The 18,242-nt window shown below is 56.2% G+C and overlaps 2 protein-coding genes across 2 annotated transcripts; both read right to left on the minus strand.

Annotated features, from left to right (window-relative positions):
- Positions 1-156: 156 nt before the first annotated feature.
- Positions 157-8,740, minus strand: Mcoln1 (mucolipin TRP cation channel 1). The gene is made up of 14 exons (XM_026414968.2): positions 8,603-8,740; positions 6,510-6,715; positions 5,569-5,736; positions 5,326-5,491; positions 4,735-4,843; positions 4,411-4,507; positions 4,107-4,206; positions 3,763-3,869; positions 3,498-3,647; positions 3,258-3,359; positions 2,832-2,954; positions 2,220-2,435; positions 460-590; positions 157-362 (listed from the first exon to the last, which is right to left on the minus strand). The coding sequence occupies exons 1-14, from the start codon at positions 8,631-8,633 to the stop codon at positions 326-328; spliced, it is 1,743 nt and encodes a 580-aa protein (XP_026270753.1). The 5' UTR covers positions 8,634-8,740; the 3' UTR covers positions 157-325.
- A 1,579-nt stretch (positions 8,741-10,319) lies between these two features.
- On the minus strand, positions 10,320-14,054 carry Znf358 (zinc finger protein 358). The gene is made up of 2 exons (XM_026414955.2): positions 13,961-14,054; positions 10,320-12,085 (listed from the first exon to the last, which is right to left on the minus strand). The coding sequence occupies exon 2, from the start codon at positions 12,045-12,047 to the stop codon at positions 10,392-10,394; it is 1,656 nt and encodes a 551-aa protein (XP_026270740.1). The 5' UTR covers positions 12,048-12,085; positions 13,961-14,054; the 3' UTR covers positions 10,320-10,391.
- Positions 14,055-18,242: the final 4,188 nt, after the last annotated feature.

An 18,242-nucleotide genomic window follows, 5' to 3' on the forward strand; every position in this document is an offset into this window, starting at 1 on the left:
CCTCAGGGCTAGCTCCAGCCCCGCCCCACGCCTCGCTGGGAAGGTCTGGCCTAGCGGGCCGGGCGGAGTCTAGCGGCGCCTTAAAGGGGTAGAGGACCCTTTACCGCTGGGGCTGCCCCCTCCCCTCTAGAAATGAGAACAAGTTTATTTTCCCATTTATTTAACATTCACCCTCTTCCCTCCCCTTCCCGGTGTCCGACCTGACTGGCCCAGGCCCTCACAGGGCCCGACAGGGAGCCAATTCTTAAAAGCAAATTCTGAAAATAAATAAGCAGGGGTTTCCGCAGTGCGGGCGGGATGAAGTCCAGGGGCAGTGGCGGTCCAGTCAATTCACCAACAGCGAACGGTCCTCCGAGGCATCCCTGCAGGAGGGGAGTAGGAAGGAAAAGTGTCAGTTCTCTTTGGTACGCTCCCCTTCAAGCTCGGGCCCCAGTTCTCAACCCTAACAGGGATTCCAACCTTGCGCAGCAGCAGAGCAGGCTGCAGGCTGAGCCGCTCCCGCGTCGGAACTTGCCAGAGGTGGGGCTGTCCTGGCACTGTGCGATGTAGGCTTGGAGCTCGCTCTTCTCTGCACCAGCACCATCCGGGTGCTGGGGAGAGACGCCAGGAGATCCAGCATGAAAGTGGCCCCCAACTCTGAGGCCCTTGAGGTCTGCACCCCTCTCCTGCTATCTGGGTGTCCTTGTCCTGATGATGGTTAGACAGGCTCCCACCTTCGGGCCTTTGCTCTCGCCATGACCTCCACCTGTTGTTTCTTGTTCCCTTGCCCCGACCCACAAGCCTCATCTTGGTCAGTCCTGGTGCCCTCTGCTGCAGGCCCAGACACACATCTATGACGTGAGGCAAACATGGCACACATCTGTGGGCATAGGTCCTGAGCGGACAAATAGGACTTCCAAGAGCTAGAGCAAGGCTCCTGGGGTCTGATGGGCAGGAACATGGCTGTGGGCAGCTCTGAGCATGGGCGGGATGAGGTGGGCAGCTCTGTGCATGGGGCGGGATGGGGTGGACACACATCTGCCAGTGACACAGGACACCACAGGGCCTAGCACAGCCTTTTCCCCCTCAACCTACTACAGACACCATCTCTTCTCCAAGTGTTTCCTGGCTTCTAGGTTTCTCTGCTTGTGACTGTTCCTACCACAGGTGCCCTCTCCCTTGTTTTCCACCTCTTCAATCTGAAACGGAGATGATGGGAATACTCAATTATCTAAGCTGTCTATCAGGGCCGCCATGAGCCGCACTGGCCTCTGGGCACTTGACCCACGGATGGTCAGAGTGTGAAACTGAATTTCCTTTTAGTTCAAATCAAAATTTAAATAGCTGCATGTGGGTAAAGCCTAGTCATGGACAGAACATTCTAGAGGCTTTCTTGTATCCACCCTAATATCAGTCTAAAGCAGGGTACCATCTACCTTCCACACTCCTTCATACCTCTTGTCAGTGGGTCAGTGGCCATTGGACATCCACTCTTGTATCACCATCTTTCCCAAAGACCTTAGACTGTTAAGGCCTGCTTTTTCTTGATGCCCAGCACCCAGCACAGAGCTTGGCTCAGAATACACCCTGGGACATGTTTTCTAAAAGAATCCTGTCCTGTGCTACCCACATGTCCTGCTCTGTTTTCTCTGACCCCTGCAACCTGCAGGAAGATCAGCATTCTTGGCAGTTCCATAAGACACAGGGGTTGAGGGGGCTGGGGATGTGGCTCAAGCGGTAGCGCGCTCGCCTGGCATGCGTGCGGCCCGGGTTCGATCCTCAGCACCACATACAAACAAAGATGTTGTGTCCGCCGAAAACTAAAAAATAAATATTAAAATTCTCTCTCTCTCTCTCTCTCTCTCTCTCTCTCTCTCTCTTTAAAAAAAAAAAAAAAAAAGACACAGGGGTTGAGAGAGTGTCTTGCAGATTCAGTTGGCCCTGGGCTGAACCCAGCTCCACACACAGGAGTTAACACGGGGTGAGCTCCTGAGACACTGCCTCAGATTCCCTGTTAGTAAAAGCAAACCCAGGAACTGTCCTGGCCTGAGCCCATTTTGATGATACTTGGGCAGCCTCAGTCCCACTTGAGCCTCCCTTGGACTTTAGAGTCTCCCACATTCTCTCTGTGTCTTTGCTCAGCCTTCTCTGTCCCCAGGACTCCTTGGTGGCAGGCAGCCACAGAGCTCAGAGCCATGCATATGTGTGGGACGCCCAGGGAGGCAGGCTGGGCAGCTGACCTTGATGGTGTCGTAGGCGCCTGTGATGAGCGCGATGAAGAGGCTGAGCACCATGTAGATGAAGAGGCTGATGAACGAGTAGAGGTAGAGCTGGGAGAAGAGCCACACCAGGCTGCTGCGGCCCTGCTGTGCTTGCATAGCCGCAAACGTCACAAACATGTCATCCCCGTTGATGAGCGAAAACAGGCACTCGGACACCATCGATAGTGAGCGGAACTGTAGGCAGGGTCACCAGGGGTCAGGGGGTCAGTGGGCAGAGGACCAGCATTCATGATGGGGCCCTCGAAGGGTCGTCATGTCAATGACAAGGTCACATAGTAAATGACATATTTCCCCAGGGCTAAAAGGGATCAGCAGATAGAGCTGAGGACAGAATAACTGGGACCAACACAGGATCATCAGCAGGTGTGATGATGACAGTCACAAAGTCAATGTTAGGGCTACTGGGGGTCAAAAGGGACAGACAGCAAAATTGCTACAGACTAGCAGAAACAGTACCAGGGTCAGGGTGGGTGGTTTCAGGTCAGGGAGGTGAGAGGTAAGTGGGCTCAGGGAGGGAGCCGGGGACCCTTGGACTGCATTCACGAGCACCCCATCCCCAGAAGCTCCTACCTTCACGTGGTATGGCCCTAACACGATCCAGCCACAGAAGCAATAGCCCAGGTAGATGACGGCCACACAGCAGCAGAAGCGCATGACACTAGGCAGAGCCACCCGCAATGTGGCAATGAGAATCTGTGGGGAGGATTCAGAATGTGGCCACAACCCAGGGGAGGAAAGCAGGCCATCCTGGGGAGGAGGGTCCAAGGGAGCCCCATGGTTGACCAGCTTATGGACAAGAAGGGGCAGGTGCCCGTGGTCCGGCCCAGGTGCTGGGACAGGTATGTGTATGGTGGGCAGGTGAGGAAGAGACTTGCAACTGGGCACATTCAAGGGCTGTGGCTGCTTTATGTGTGTGGGTGTATTTGGGGGGAATGGTGGTCACTCAGAGGGCCAGATACATTCCTGCCCAGGCCCACTCAGGGGCATGAGGCTCACATTGTACTTGTGGAAGAAGGTCAGGTAGCGGATGACGCCCACCCAGACAAGCAGCGTGGAGGTGCCCAGGAGGATGCTGCAGACGTCATAGCTGGCCAGGTTCTAGGGGTGAGACCAATGTCAATTCATTCAACCCCACCCTTCCTGGGAGGAATGTGGCCCCAGGCAGGCCTGGTGGTGAAGCCAGGACCTGAGACAAGATGGCACAAGGACCCAGGGCAGGGCATGGGCATGACCCACCTTAGCCTCGATACCGATCTTCATGATGGTGCCCGAGATGGTGAGCACATCGCTGGTGACCAACAAGATGTACCAGCCATTGACAAATTCTAGCCGTTCCCACAGGCTGATCACCCGTCCCCGTTGCCGCCACATGAACCCGACAAACTCCTGCAGGAGGAGGTGAGATGAGGGTCCATCCAGGCACAGAAGCCTTGAAGCCCTGGCCCTCAGGGCCCCAGGGCTGGGCAAGATGGGCACTGGCAGAAGGGACCCTGGGCCTCACATTCTGCAGCAGGAAGCCACGGAGCAGTGAGCGAGCACACAGCAGGAAGGACAGAGAGCAGGTGAGGATGACCACCATGTCGAACAGCAGCCGGAAGCTGTTGTCTCCTGCACAGAGAGGATGGTGGGGTCAAGGGTGACACAGGACCGCGGGAGGCTGGGGCTTGAAGCAGGCCAGGGCTGGAGACCTGAAGGGCTATGTGGTCAGGGGACTCAGGGGTTACTCTGAAGGCTGGGGTCAGAATTCCTGGTCAGTGCTGGTCTGAGGCTCGGGGAACCCTGGGCAGGTCGGGGGGGCCCCCAACTGCCACTGGCCTGGGTGTGGTCTGGGGCTCAGGGGCTCACCATGTCTGGAGACACTTGGGTGCTTACACTCCTGGATGTGGGCCTGGGTCTCCAGACGGATGGGGATACGCCCGCTGTGTGCCTTGTTGTCGAATGTGATCTGCAGGGGCCAGGTGGGGCAGGGCAGAGGCAGACTGACCAGCAGCCCCCAGCCCCTCCAGACCTGCCTGATGGACAGTCCACTGGCCCCAGCCTTCCCACCCACACCTTCAGCCAAGGCTCCCCACACGTTCCTTGACCTGGCAAGTGCCAGCTCTGGAACTCAGAAGCCGTGTGGGGCTCCAGATCCCAGGAGGGTCCTCACCAGGACACTGAAGGTGTAGCAATCAGGGATCTCGTTGTTGATGAGGCTCTGGAGGTTGATGGTCTTCAGCTGGAAGTGGATGGTGACGTTGATCAGCCTAGGGGGAGGCTCAGGTGAGGGGAGGGGCCCTGCCCGTCCCTCCCAGTCCCCATGCCAGCCCCCTTCCCTGCTGTGCTGACTCTGCAGCCAGCAGGGGAACTGCTCACAGGGCATCTGTGCAACAGCCCTGCCCCCGCCTGCAGGGAAGTGTCTACAGGTCAGGATGCCAGGCATCCTGTGCCCCCGCCCTCGGCCCCCTCAGCCCCTCAAGCGAGCAGGCAGTACTTGTGGAATTTGAGCGTGAGGTTCTTGTAACTGGAGCTGCCGTCCGAGAGGGCGAGATCGTCACTGGGGGGTACAGGGGGTCTCTCGGGGGGATCCACCTGGATGCAGTCTGAGGACAGGCAGTCAGGGAAGGGCCTCAGGGAGCAGGGCAGGCCTAGGCTGGTCTCCCCTAAGCCCCCGCAGGCTGTCCCTGCTCACTTTGCACTTTGTGCTTGAAAACCTGCTGTCTCCCCTAGGGCAGGGCCCAGGGCTTATTCTCTACAGAGACCCTACTGCCTGATGCTCCATGGACCCCATAAGTTAGAGAACAAATTATATGAGAAAATAATTCCTGGGTTTTTTCTGTCCACGAGTTCTACCAAGCACATTGTACATGTCAAATTATTCATGATCATGATCCCAAATCACAACCCCATGTCACAGATGAGCAAGTGGCAGGGCCAGGATTTTATGAGGTTTGGTTCTTTTACTGGGGCTGGGACCAGGGACTTGTGCAGGCTGGGTGAGTGCTAACCACAGCCAGGCCCTGGGCCAGGATTTGAATCCCAGAAGCCCAGGCTCCCAACACTAAGCCCTGCCCCGATCACTCACCAGTGACAACCATTGGGTCAATGTCAAACGTGTCGTTGGCTGGGTCCACGTGGCCACGGTGGTAGTACCGCTGACAGAGAGCCAGCGCTGAGCCGTTGGCCCAAGGGCCACCCCCACCCTGAACATAGGCGTACCGCCCCAGCGACACCTCGGGCAGCATCAGGTACTACGGGCAGAGAAGGGGAGGCTTCGTTAGCCCAAGGGCTCTGTCACGTGTCCCTCTCCCAGACTGTCCACACGCACCTGGTCCACAGCGTAGAAGATGGCCTGGTACAGCTGCTCCCTGGTGTAGGCTGCGAGGGTGTCATCTGCCCCATCTGAATAGCCCAGCAGGAAGAGGTGTCGGAAGGCGATGGTGTTCTCCTCCCGGAATGTCACTGCCAGCTGGTTGCTGAGCCCGAACAGGATGAGCTGGCAAGAGGGGCAGGGGAAGTTGGCTCTGCTGGGGCAGGGCCTCCCTTGGGGCACAGGAGGAGGAAGAGGAAGGGTGGGCCCCAGAGGCATCCTGGGGATGGGCATCTCTGCTTGGAGTGAAAAATGCTGCCCTCCTCACCCTCCACTCAGGGCCTAAGCTCCATGCCACAACCACCATCATGTCCCCAGGGTGCAGCGCACAGTGGGCACTTGTACATCCCACAGCAGCGGTGAGTGTTCATCACCTGCTTACCAGATGCCTAAACCCAAACCTCCCAGTAAGCACACTACTGGGCTCTTTACCCAGGGTAGCCATAGCCTTGGATCAGAAGCAAGAGCTGAGGGCAGGGGCTGAGCGTGACTCATTGTGGGGTCCCCAAAGCCCAGCACAGGCCTGGCTTGGGGAAGCAGGATCACCTGGTTCGGCCACTGGATTGGTTCTCTTTGAGAGTCCACATGGTGTCAGACTGCCTGGGCTCAAATGCTATCTTCTAGTGCTCAGTCACTCTGTGGCTTTGGACAGGTCCCTGAACCTCTCCGAGCCTCTCTGGCCTCACATATGCAATGAGACTACAGCACTGGGCCTCTGTGAGCTGAAAAGGAGCTGCTGCACGCACAAATCTCCAATGCTCCTGGCTGGCTACTGCATTGTCAATGTGGTTATGCTGTTCCGAGGGATCAGGAAGAGGCTCCCATTCCCAGCCTCTCCTTCCAGGGGAATAGCAGCTTCAAGTAGCGTTTGATTGGGCCACCTGCTTGGCTGGTCTCACCTGCACAGTGACCACCAGGATCTTGACCACCTGTAGCATCAACTTGCAAGGCTTGCGTCCCTTGGCCCGGAACTTGTCACAGGGACTCATGAAAAAGTACTTGAGCCGGCGGCGGAGATCCTCCTCCTCTGAGGGGGTTGGAGGGGCTGGCAAAGCCCCTGAGTGGGTCCCATACCCAGGGTTGGGGGTCAAGAGTCGCTCGGTCTCTATAGAATCAGGAGAAAGCAGTAAGGCCTGGGCAGCTCTACTGGCTACAGGTTCAGCCCAAGGCCTGGGCTACTCCCTCTGCCTTCTTGCCCCTAATCCATGCTTCTGCCAAGGAACAACTGTGAGAGGTCTAAGAAAACACAGAAAACCTGCAACATTTTATGGCTGTACGCAGCGGTCCTTTACAGAGGTGTTGAGCTGGTGTTTTGGATAATCAAAAGGACCAGGTGCAATTGCACAAGCTAATAACCTCAGCTACTCAGGAGGCGAGGAAAGAGGGCCAGGCCACCTAGGGAGACCCACTCTCAAAAAAAAAAAAAAAAAAAAAAAGCCTGAGCTGATTTGTGGTCCCGCTCACCAGCTCAGACAGGACATTCAGCCTTGCTGACCCTTAGCTTCCTCATCTGCAAAACAGAGCAATAATCATCACAAGGAAGATAAGGATTGATGCTTATAAAGTGTTTACCCCGGGGACAGGTACGTGGTGAGCATCAGAGCACTTCATCTATGTTCCTGTTGCGGGTTTGTAGGGAGAAGGAACTGCGGGCACTGGGTTCCCACAGGGTATATGAAGCCCATGGGCTCGTCCCAATTCCAAGCCTCACATTCCAGGCTTCTCTGGACAAACACCCAATAGATGACCTTTGAACTCATCACAACCTGGGCTGTCCTGCTGACACTGTCACAAGCCATAGGCCTGTGGAAGGGGTGCTCTGCAGTAACAGTAATAACTAGAACACATTTGCAGACCACTCACTCCATCCTCACCAAGGGCACTGGTCCTGGAACTCACAGGACATCTCCCTAAGCTCCTCATCTGAAAAGTGGAAGTCAAAAACATTCATGCCCAGGCACAGATCCTGAAGCTGCATTGAATTAGCAAGGCCACGCAGGTAAGGACCACCATCATTCCTCAGTGAGCAAGCGGTGCTGAGCACAGTTCTTCTTTTGAAACTAACAGGAAGACCCAAAGTTTCAGCAAAGGTTGGGGTCACACAGTGATTGTGACATGGTGACCATGTCCCAGAACTGTCCCTAACATCCCCATCACCTCCTTGCTTTTTCTTTCTAGGACTTGGAACCTTGTCTGGCAAGCTGTCAGAATAGATTTTTTTTTTTTCTTTTCAATACTGGGGATGGGATCCAGGACCTTGAACATGCTAGGCAAGTGGTCCACCACTGTGCCACAACCCAGCACAAAAGCCATCAGGATAAGCGTGGGTGCTGTCAGAACTGTGGTGTAGGGAGGTCCCAGCTTCTGGCCTCTCCCTTTGGAGCTTGGATGCGCTTGTTGTTTACAAGCCAGGAGGAAGGGAAGCCAAAAGGCGGCTCCTGCCTTGGCTAGGTAACAGCTAGCCTGCCGCCACCCTACCAGTCCTGACGCCGATCAGGTGTTTCCAGCCAGCTCAAGGGGAGCACAACACACTTCCTCCACATTCCGGATGGGAGAGGACCTCTGAAGAGGTTTGGAAGTTGGGCAGCCACAGTCTGAGTTCAGGGAAACTGCGCATTTGCTTCCTGCGTTCAGGAAGGGAAGCCTGGGGTCTCGCGTGCGGGTCAGAGAAGCTGCTGCCAGCTGTCCCAGTTCCAGCAAAGTTGTGCAATCAGAACTTGGGCTCGGAATGGAAATCCTGGACATCTCGCCACCCAAGTCGGAGAAACCGGCGGCCCGCTGGCTGCCTGAGTTCAGGACCCCGGAGCAGAGCTTGGGTTTGGGAAGGGGGGAAGCTTGGTGCCTGCCCACCCGCCGCCCAAGTTCTAGGAGCAGTCTGCCCACGTCTCTACCGTGGAGCAGCTGAGAAGCCCGCACTGGAGTTGGGAAAGGGACACCCGCAGCTCCGCCGCCCGAGGTCGGAGAAGCTGCCCCGCGCGCCGCCCGCCCTCACCTGAGCCGCGCCGGCCCACCGGGGCTGCCATGCCGGGGCCGGGGCGCGCGGCTGGGCAGCCTGGGTCCGAGCGCCCGCCGCTGTCACTGCGGCCTCGCTCCCTCGCGGCCCCGCTTCAAACCCTCCAGCATCAGCTGACCCGCGCCGCGGTCACGTGACGAAGGCACCCGGGTGTCCACGTGACTGATCCAGTCCCGCCCACTGCGCCACGACGACCCCTCCCGGAGATGCACGCATGCGTGCCTTAGCCGGCGACTCGCGAGCCGATGGCGGTCGTGAGGTCCTAGCGTCACATCCCGCTGCTGGAGAGGAGATAAATGGACTGGCTCTGAGCGCGGCAGTGACTCGCCCCACCCCTGGCTCCCTGTCAGGCCCCGCGTGTGGTGCCACCTTCGTGACTTCCATGTTCAGAGTTTGACCCCTTACCCTCCGCGGCTCTGCAACCCACCTAAGAATTGTTCTCCTTCCTCCCAGCCCATCAGCAAACCAATTTTCTAAACCAAATAGGACCACTTATCGCCCCACCCACCCTTTGTCCACAGTCCGGAGTCCCCCAGCAGTCCTGGCCTGGACCTCTGAAGCCACCTCCTCCATCCTGGCGCACTTCCTCCTGCTACCCGCTGACTCCAGTGTTCACCCAGTAACCAGAAGCACATTCAAAGAATTATTCATATCAGTCCTCTGCCAGAGAACCTGCTGGCGGCTTCCCATTGCTGGGAAACAACTCCCCACCACCGCCTCCCAGTACTCTCCGGTCTAGCTCCCACCTCTGCCTCTAGTTCATCTCTTGATGATCCCAGGGCCTTTACACACTTTTGCACTGGAGCATAATAGTTAAGAACACCAGGCTCTGCAGGGTAGACAATTCAGGTTTAAATCTAGGCATTGCCATCTACCTGCCACTTCTATGTTTTCCAGTGTATCTTAACACTGCGTGCCTGTTTCCTTATTTGCAAAATGGCAAATTACTGGGCTCTCAGGGCTGTTGAAAGAAATAAATGAGCAAATGCAAGATCACTGACAAAGCTGGGCAGCAGTGCTGATTATTCATTTAGTGGTACTAGACCTGTAAAACCCTTCCTCCGGACAGTGTTCATGCCACCTAAATCAGAAGTCTTGTTCTGCTTCTTTCAGAATGTGCCATCCTCTGATTACTTTTGAAATAGTTTCAATTTGAGGATGTGTTTTGTCAGGGTGAGGGCCATACTTATCTTGCTCCCTTGTGGAGACACTAACAATCAGCAGATGTTTGTTGAACACGTAAATGTGCAGCCGCCATTTGCCTAGTGGGCTTCCAAGGGCAAGGGGTAGGCTCAGGGAGCAAATGGGGATGGCTGCTGCCATGGTCCATTGTTAACCTCTATTACAGCCCACTAGACCTGGCCAGAGATTAAGCTAAAGGGAGGGGACTTTGTCAGGCCACCTGCAGGGCAAGTCTCCCCTGACTAGGACCCCCCAACCCAGGCCTGGAGAGGCAGAGTGGTGACTAGTGGGATGGACAAATGTGAGACCTTATAGACAGGGGAAGCTAGGAATCTTGTGGGGTGTGGCTCCAGGTGTATGGTTGGCCTTGGCCACACCCTCCCATCTCTGCTCACCCAGCAACCAGAAGCATCTCCTAGAGAGATGATCCTGATGCCTGTTCCCTCAGCTAGCGGGAAGGGGCCAGGCTGTGCATCAGGGGAGGAACGCAGAAGGCAAGCCACAACGCAGAGCCGGGAGGCAGTGGGAGGATTTTACTAACTGCACAACACACAACTTCCCCAGGCCTGTGGTGCTGGTGTCCCCTTCAGCCATCAGGCCCCAGTAGTGCCCCTTGCTCCTTTACCCACTCTGGGCTCTCACCAGTAGGGAGGGCTGGGCTGACAGTGTCACAGATAGGAGAGCAGGGATCAGGGTGGGACTCAGGGTTGGGGTCAGGGCTGGGCACAAGGTCAGGGTCATCATCATCACTAGGCTTAGGGTCAGAACATTCAACAGGCTCAGGGCTAGGGGTGGATGTGGAGCCAGAGAGAGGTTGAGGGCTGGGATTGGAAAGGGAGCCCAGAGCAGAGCCAGGGTCAGGGCTGCGGCCAGAGCTGGGGCCAGGACTGAGACCCAGGCCAGAACCCAGCACAGACACAGCATCAGGACCCAGGAAGGAGACTTGCCCAGGCCTCATCACGGACGCAGGGCTCAAGCCAGGCCCCAGGCTCAGGCCAGCGGCCGCGGCCGCTGCTGCTGCGGCAGCGGCGGCAGCAGCTGCGGCGCCCTCGTGCACCCGCTTGTGCTTGGTGAGGCTCGACGCTTGGCCAAAAGCCTTGCCACAGAGCTGGCAGCGGTAGGGGCGCTCGCCAGAATGCACGTGGAGGTGCTGAAGCAGCGCCGAGCTCTGCCCAAAGGCCTTGGAGCAGTGCGGGCAGGCGTAGGGCCGCTCGCCGGTGTGGATGCGCAGGTGGTGCTGCAAGTTGGAGCTCTGCCCGAAGGCCTTGCCACAGTGGGGACAGCGGTAGGGGCGCTCGGCGGTGTGTGTGCGCTGGTGCTGCAGCAGCGCTGAGCTCTGCCCGAAGGCCTTGCCGCACTGCGGGCAGGGGTAGGGTCGCTCGCCGGTGTGCGTGCGCAGGTGCTTCAGCAGCGCGGAGCCCTGCCCGAAGCCTTTGGCGCAAACTGGGCACTTGTGCGGCCGCGGGCCGCCGTGTGTGCGCAGGTGCTGCGCCAGCAGCGAGCCGTGGCCAAAGGCTTTGCCACAGACGGGGCAGTGGTGGGGCTTCTCACCACTGTGGCTGCTGCGGTGCTTCAGCAGCGTGGAGCGCCAGCCGAAGGCTTTGCCGCAGGCAGCGCACTGGTAGGGCCGCGCCCCGGTGTGGATGCCACGATGCTGAGCCAGGGTGGCGCCGTGGCTGAAGGACTTGCCACAGTCGGGGCAGCGGTACGGCTTCTCGCCGCTGTGGGTGCGGCGGTGCTGGCTCAGCCCGGAGCTTCGACGGAAGGCTCGCCCGCAATCGGGGCAGGAGAAGGGCCGGGGCGGGCTGGCTGGGGGAGGGAGCACCTCGGGGCTGGTGGCCAGGACTTGGGGGGTGGCAGTGAGGCTGGAGGAAAGGGGGTCCACGTCTGGTGCGGTGGGGCTTAGGGTGTCGCTGTCAGGGTCGAGAACCAAGGGTACAGGGCCAATAACATCTGGATCGAGGTCGAAATTTGAAGACATGGGGTCCAAATCTTGGGGATCGGAACCTTGGTTCCCCAAGATGGAGCCTGGAGCTTGCACATCGGGACCCAGATCCTCTGGGACAGGGTCCAGATCTTCATAGTTGGGGTCCACATCTTCTGAGACAGTGTTGAGGTCTTCTGGATCAGGCTCTGGGTCTTCAGAAACTGGGTCCAGATCCTCTTTGTCAGAGTCAAGCTCTTCATAAACAGGCCTCAGGCTCTTGTGGCCTGGGTTCCTGACTAGGACTGAGCGACGCATCCCAGGTGTGAAACTGCTGACTGATTCAGGGACAGGATCTGCAGATCGAGGACAGAGAGTAGGTAGAAATAGGTTCTGGGAAACAGGGAATCTCTTTGGAGTCTGGGCAGGGATGGGAGAGGGATTCAGCCATTCCCCCATAACTTACTCCTAAACACACTCATGGATCTTTCCCTGACTCTGCAGAAAGACTTCTCACTTGCCAGTCAGGATGTGGTATAGAAGGACCTTGGGTGGGACATGGTGGGACCCTCCCTTCTCAGCCCTGAACCTGGATGAAAGCATGGGACCCCAAACTAGGTCTCTAGTGCCCAATCCCATGGCTCTGCCCCTCTGTCCATCCTGAACTCTTGTGGGGATCCTGTGAAAGAGGGAGTCCTGGCCCCCCTCCTGGGAAAAGGGTGGTGTCAGAGTTCCAGTGTCCTGAGCACATGGCCCAAATTCCTGCCCTCCTCTCACCCAAATTGGAGGTGACAGATTGTAGAAAGAAGGGCCCCTGACTCAACTCTTAGGTGGAAGGCTGAGCTCTACAAACTATGGTTGGAGAATAACCTAGGCACTCTGTGTGTGTGTGGGGGGGGTGATGACATCTGGTACCCCTCCTAAGTCACTGGGGGAGAAGACAGGAGAAGGAGACAATCTGAGTTCCATACCTTACAGCTTAGGGAATACATTCTCTCCTAGAGAGATGATCCTAATGCCTGTTCCCTAAGCTAGTGGTGTAGGGGGGAAACCATATTTGAGACCCCTCCTGATGGGGAAGTAGAAGCAGGGAGATTTAGAGATCCCTTAGGGGAAAGCGGGGGTCAGTTACCAATATGTCTGTTTTCCCAGTTGACTAGAAGATTGTGAATTCTAACCCTTAGCTGGAGAGTAGGTGAAAATAACACCTGGGGATCCTCTGGGTTACTGGGGGAACCCCCAGGGAGGGGAGATTCTGAGCAATGAACCCACAGCTTGGGTGTGGGGATTATGTCTCTACACTTGTGTTTGTTCCCCCCTGGAGAAAAAATCCTGAGCTGAATCCAGCCTCATGGCTGGGGGTAGGGAGAGGTGGGGTGGTGGAGGAAGAATAGTTGGAGCCACTTCAGCTGGATTACCAGTTGGGGGATGTCTTGAGTTACCCCAGGGCTGAGTTCCTGGGAGTGGGGGAATCTCGGGTTCCCCTTCTGGGAAAGGGGACCTACTGAGCCACAACCCCATAGCTGCAAGGGGGTAAGCAAACAAAGAGTGTTGAGCTTCTGAATGCCCCCTCAACCCAGACCCCATAGTTGGAGGGTGGGGGAACTACTTGGGTCCCCTCCTGGATTCCTAGGAGGCAGAGGAACCCTTAGACTGCTTCCAGAGGAAAGACCTCCTCAATTCCCAGCTCTTAGCTGGAAGACGGGAGGAGAAAGCACGGAGCTCCTGGAGACAGTTGGGCCCCTGAATAGCCCTTTGAGAAGGAGCTTCCCGAACTCTAGACCCCAGGACGAGAAGGGGAGGCAAACAATAGCCGGGCCCTTTCCTGGGGTCCTGGGGGCAGAAGGAACCCCTGGGTCCCCTTCCTGAGGAAAGGTCCTCCTGAATCCCCGCACCCAAGCTGGACGTGGGAAACCAATGCCCAGGGCCCCCGCGTGGTTTCCAGGAGGGAGCGTCCTGAGCTCCGCACCCCAGAACAGCGGGCGCCCCCGCCCCTCCGGCTCCGAGGCTGGGGCTCCGGGCCCTCCCCCGCCGCGGCGGGATGAGCGCGCTAGGCCGGCGGCCGCTGGGATCCCCTCCCGCCGCGCCCCGAGCCCCTGGTCCCGGCAGGAGCGGGCGTCTTGCGGGCGGGGGGCGATCAGAGGTCGCCCCCGGCCGCGCCCCACGCGGGGCCCCCAGCCCGCCCCCCGCCTGGTCCCCTCCCGGCCCGGCCCGCTCGCGAGGACACTCACCCGGCGCCCCTCGCCCCTGCCCGGCCCGCCGCGCCCGCGCCGGCCGCCGGCGCCCCCCAGGCCTGCAGGAAGCCCCCCGCCCGCCAGCCCCGCCGGCGGCCCCCTCGGCCCAGCGGCCCCGCCAGGCGCTCCCGGGGAGCGAGAGGGGCCGGCCGAGGGCCGCAGCGGGAGCTGCTGGGACTTGTAGTTCGCCCGCGCCCGCCACGGCCGTCGCCATCGCTGCCCCCGCCCCCCGGGCCAGCCTTTGTCCCGGCCCGGCCGCCCCGGCCGCGCGACCGCGCCTTTGTCTGCGCCGCGCCCGCCCGCGCCGCTCTGGCTACGTCCCTGCGGCTGTCCTCGGGCCCTCTCGGCCCTTCTCTGGCCCCGGCCCTCTCTGTCTCTCTCTCTGGCCCTGCCTCTCCCAGTCCCTAGCTCTCCGTCCCTTTCTCGGTCCTCATCTCTTTATCCCTGTCCTCTGTGCGTCGCGTTGCCCCGTCCCCTCACTTTCTCTGCCTCTGCCTCCTCTTTGCGTCTGTCTCTGTTTCTCTTTCTGCCTGTGTCTGTCTTGGCTTCCTGTCCATGTCTCCGACTACCTTTGTTCAAAAGACAGCAACTGTGACATGGCTGGGGCAGACTCGCCTTGCACAGGAGCGTGGCGAGGCCTCTGAGAAGCCCCAGGGTTTTAAAAACATGTCTATCTTCACTTAATCCAGAATTTCTCAAATTTTTTTTCTTTTTTGATAGTGGAACCCCTCACTCTTTCTGGGTAACACCCTTTTACACCCCCAGGGGAGCAGAGTCTGAGATATTCTCTTTCCCTTAGTGTCTTCAGCCTCCTACCCAGATGACGAGTTGCTGCTGTCCCTGGGGGGCTCCAAGTGCCTGTCTTGGCTGCTGATTTCTGGGAAACTTTAGCCAGGACTGGGGAGGGCTCTGGACACACTACCTGGCAACACAGTTCCCCGCTGGGGAGGGGGTGAGGAGAAAAAACAGCCCCTGGCAGCTGGCAGCCGGGCCATGATGTTCTTTATTAAACATAAACAACGGCCACAGAATATAAGCAATGATCAGACAAGGCCACTCTGTGATCATATCTAAACCAAGATAGAGAGGAGAACACACTGCAACCACAAAAAAATGAGTGCCCACCCTCCTCTCCCCACTAATGCAAATGATGCTGCTTCTTGCCAATGGCAGCAGCGACTCTTTCAATCCTCCCACCTAAAAATCTAAAAATCTAAAAAGCTAAAAATTGCTGAACCCTCTGCCACGAATTTGTTCTCTGCTTCCTCACAGCACATTCTGGAGTCGCCTCAGCTTTCCTTAAAACCACCCAGCATAAGCCCAAATCCTCCCCAAATCCCAATTCCCTCTTCTAGAGGGACCCTAAGGTCCCCCGTGGTGGGTGTCTCCTTACAAAAGAAGCTAAATCATTTTTTTTTTTTTTTGGACTACAGGTGGGTTCCTGAGAATCTTTGGTGTGTTGAACACCACCCACCCGCAAATACCAACAGCCCCAAGCAACCAACCAGATGTCCAGGCGTGTGTCCCTTCCTGAACCTTGTGGGTCTGTGCTGGACTATGGTCCGAGACCTTCCTGCCAGTTCACAGTGGATCTGAATGATCTGAGATGACTTCAGTCGGATGGGGTCTCTGGTGCCTGATCCTGTCACCCCCCAATAATCTCATTAGCAACAGCATGCGTAAGGACATCTGTTGTTTCTCTCTGCTCAGCTCATCTGAGCACCTTGCTTTTGTGGTCGGATCTGTGTCCAAAGCTCCCCAGTTTGATATGAATCTACATGTACTAACAAAGAACATGGCCACAAGAACTAGGTCTGGGATGATGTGAAGTTGGTGGGTTTTGCCCTTCATCGGGGATCATGAGCTATAGGGACTCATCATGTCTGCAGTCACATCCTCGGTTGTTCAGATCAGCCTGGGAAATGAGGCCAATATACACCAGAATGTAGAGGTTACACCAGGAGAGAGCACTGGCTAGATTTGTGCCTGAAGCCCGAAGCCTTCTTTCTAATCTCAACAAATTTCCAGGGTTTTGAACTGGTTTTAGGATTTCTGTCCCTTTCATTCATTTATTGATAAAAATAACTTAAAATGTGGATCTGGCTAAGCAAAGCTGGGCCACCACCTGCATGGATTCTAAAGTGAACAGGGCTCCCTGGGTTTGTGCAGTACACAGACTGTCTGGATGGATATGACAGCCTCGTAGAAGAACATTCCTCAGAAATCTGTTATGTGGAAGAAAAACAGCTAATTAAATTGTAGCCTATTTTATCTTGAAACTCCAATCACATGTCTCCTGAGACTGTGGATTGAGGGACTTTTAACAAAAATATCAGGATGTTGGGATCTGTGGGAGCTTTCATGCAGCCTTCAGCAACGTCTTGGAAGACACAAGCTTTTTTTTAGGCTTCTTATGAAGCAAAAGCTGATATCTGCTCCATTTTGATTATTAAGAGTTCTCTGCTCCAAGTTGAAAGAGTGGACAGGTAATGCTGTGGGAGGTAAAACTGGGACCATAGATAGCTGGGGGACCCTGGTTGTCTCTAGGTCACTCCCAAACACCTTCTACTCTCTCTCCACAAAAGGAAACAATGACTCTCACTAGGAAGAGAAGGTTTGCAGAATTATGCCCTGGGGTATGCTAGATGCTCTGGGCAGGCGCAGATCAGTTGCTAGGAAATGGGGTCCAGCAAGGTTAACCCCAGTCTCAGGGTAAAGTTTGGGGGAACCAAAAATTTCAGAGTGGCCTACTCAACTGGGCCAACCAATCCTAGTACACCATTTCTCTGAGCGCAGTGATTGATTCATGGCTGAGCATGTGACTCAAATGGACCAATCAGCATGTTTCTTAAATTCTACTGGGAGAAGGGGAGGTAGCTCCTTCCTTTGGTGCTATCTTCATCCTCCTTTCCATCATTTGGAGGGAAATAGGATTGGGGGATGGTGAGGAAGACAGTCCAGATGGGGAACCAGCATACCCCATGTTAGACCCAATTCCAGGCCTTGTTTTGTTTTTTTCCTTTCCTCCCTCCCTCCCTCTTTCCTTCTTCCTTCCCTCTTTATCTCTCTCCCTCCCTCTGTCCTTCCTCTCTATTTCCTCCCTCCTTCTTTCCTCCTGTCCCCCCCCCCCCCGTTTCTGCTGGAAATGTAACCCTGGGCATCCGCATGCTGCATGTGAAGCCTAGCACCGAGGCACTCCCAGCTCCCAATTCCAGACATTCTTGTTTCTAAGTCAATAAAATTCTTTTTTGCTTGGACTGGCTAGAGCTTGGTTTCTGTCCCTTACAAAAAAATTTACTTAAGACAATTTTTAGGTGCCATTCGTTGAGCTGTGGGTCAGATAATTCAGGCCCTGTACCAAGCACAGCCACATTTTATTTAATTCTTGTAATCCCTCTGTCTACCAAGGAGGAACTATTGTGTGTCCCCATTTCACAGGTGAGGAAATGAGGAATTTCAGAGCTCAAAACCACCTGTCCAAGGCAGGAAAATGACAGGTCTGAGTTCTGTTGCCAGGTGCTGCGTACACTTGATGAAATTGTTTTCCTTTAAAAGTTAATCGGTTTTCCCACATTCAATCTTATTTTATTCATCCTGGTCCAGAAGCCTTGGTGTGTGTGTGGTGGGGTGCTAAATGTAATAGAGGAATGGATGTAAATTCAAAAATACACCCAGAATCATCCTATAGTGTTTTCCCCTGCTCATTGAACGTTTCCAGTCATGGGCCTGTTCTCCCTTGGCCAGCCACCCCCGGATGCTCAGTTCCATGACTAGGAAATGCTTCCAGTTGTGCTGAAATCCTACCCATTGTTTTTCACCTGGCCTCTGGGCTGCTGGAAACCATCCCTGGAACTAGACAGGAGCACAAGCAACCCTGTAACTGGAGCTACAGAGACCTGAGCTTCCTAGCAGCCAAAGCAGAAAGGAAAGTCTTTCTGTTCTAGTTATCTGGTCAAAAGGCAGACTAGCTTCACCAGAACAGGATGTTCTGTTGCCATGGTTCCCAACCAGGGCAATTTCCGCCACACCTCACCATGGGGGACATTTGGCAATACCTGTTGTGTGTGGGGGGTACGCTATTAACAACTAATGGATCGAGGACACCCTGTGATACACAGGGACAGCCTCCAACAGAGAATTATCTGACCCAAGATGCCGGTGGGGCCGAGAGTGAGAACCCAGATTTTTCACAGCACAACTCGGAGCAGCGTCTTGCAAAATGTCTTCAGAGCAGGCAAGCACAGAAGGGTCCTGTGGCCAGCAGACCCTCTTGGGGCCA

This window comes from Urocitellus parryii, chromosome 3 (genome assembly GCF_045843805.1).
Source record: "Urocitellus parryii isolate mUroPar1 chromosome 3, mUroPar1.hap1, whole genome shotgun sequence".
Taxonomy (NCBI): domain Eukaryota; kingdom Metazoa; phylum Chordata; class Mammalia; order Rodentia; family Sciuridae; genus Urocitellus; species Urocitellus parryii.

Coding starts and splice junctions, on each gene's coding strand:
- Mcoln1 (XM_026414968.2), bottom strand. CDS start 8,633: ATGGCAGCCCCGGTGGGCCGGCGCGGCTCAG. Junction 6,716..8,602: donor GGTGGGCCGGCGCGGCTCAG/GTGAGGGCGGGC, acceptor CTGATTCTATAG/AGACCGAGCGACTCTTGACC. Junction 363..459: donor CTGCTCTGCTGCTGCGCAAG/GTTGGAATCCCT, acceptor CCCCTCCTGCAG/GGATGCCTCGGAGGACCGTT.
- Znf358 (XM_026414955.2), bottom strand. CDS start 12,047: ATGCGTCGCTCAGTCCTAGTCAGGAACCCAGGCCACAAGAGCCTGAGG.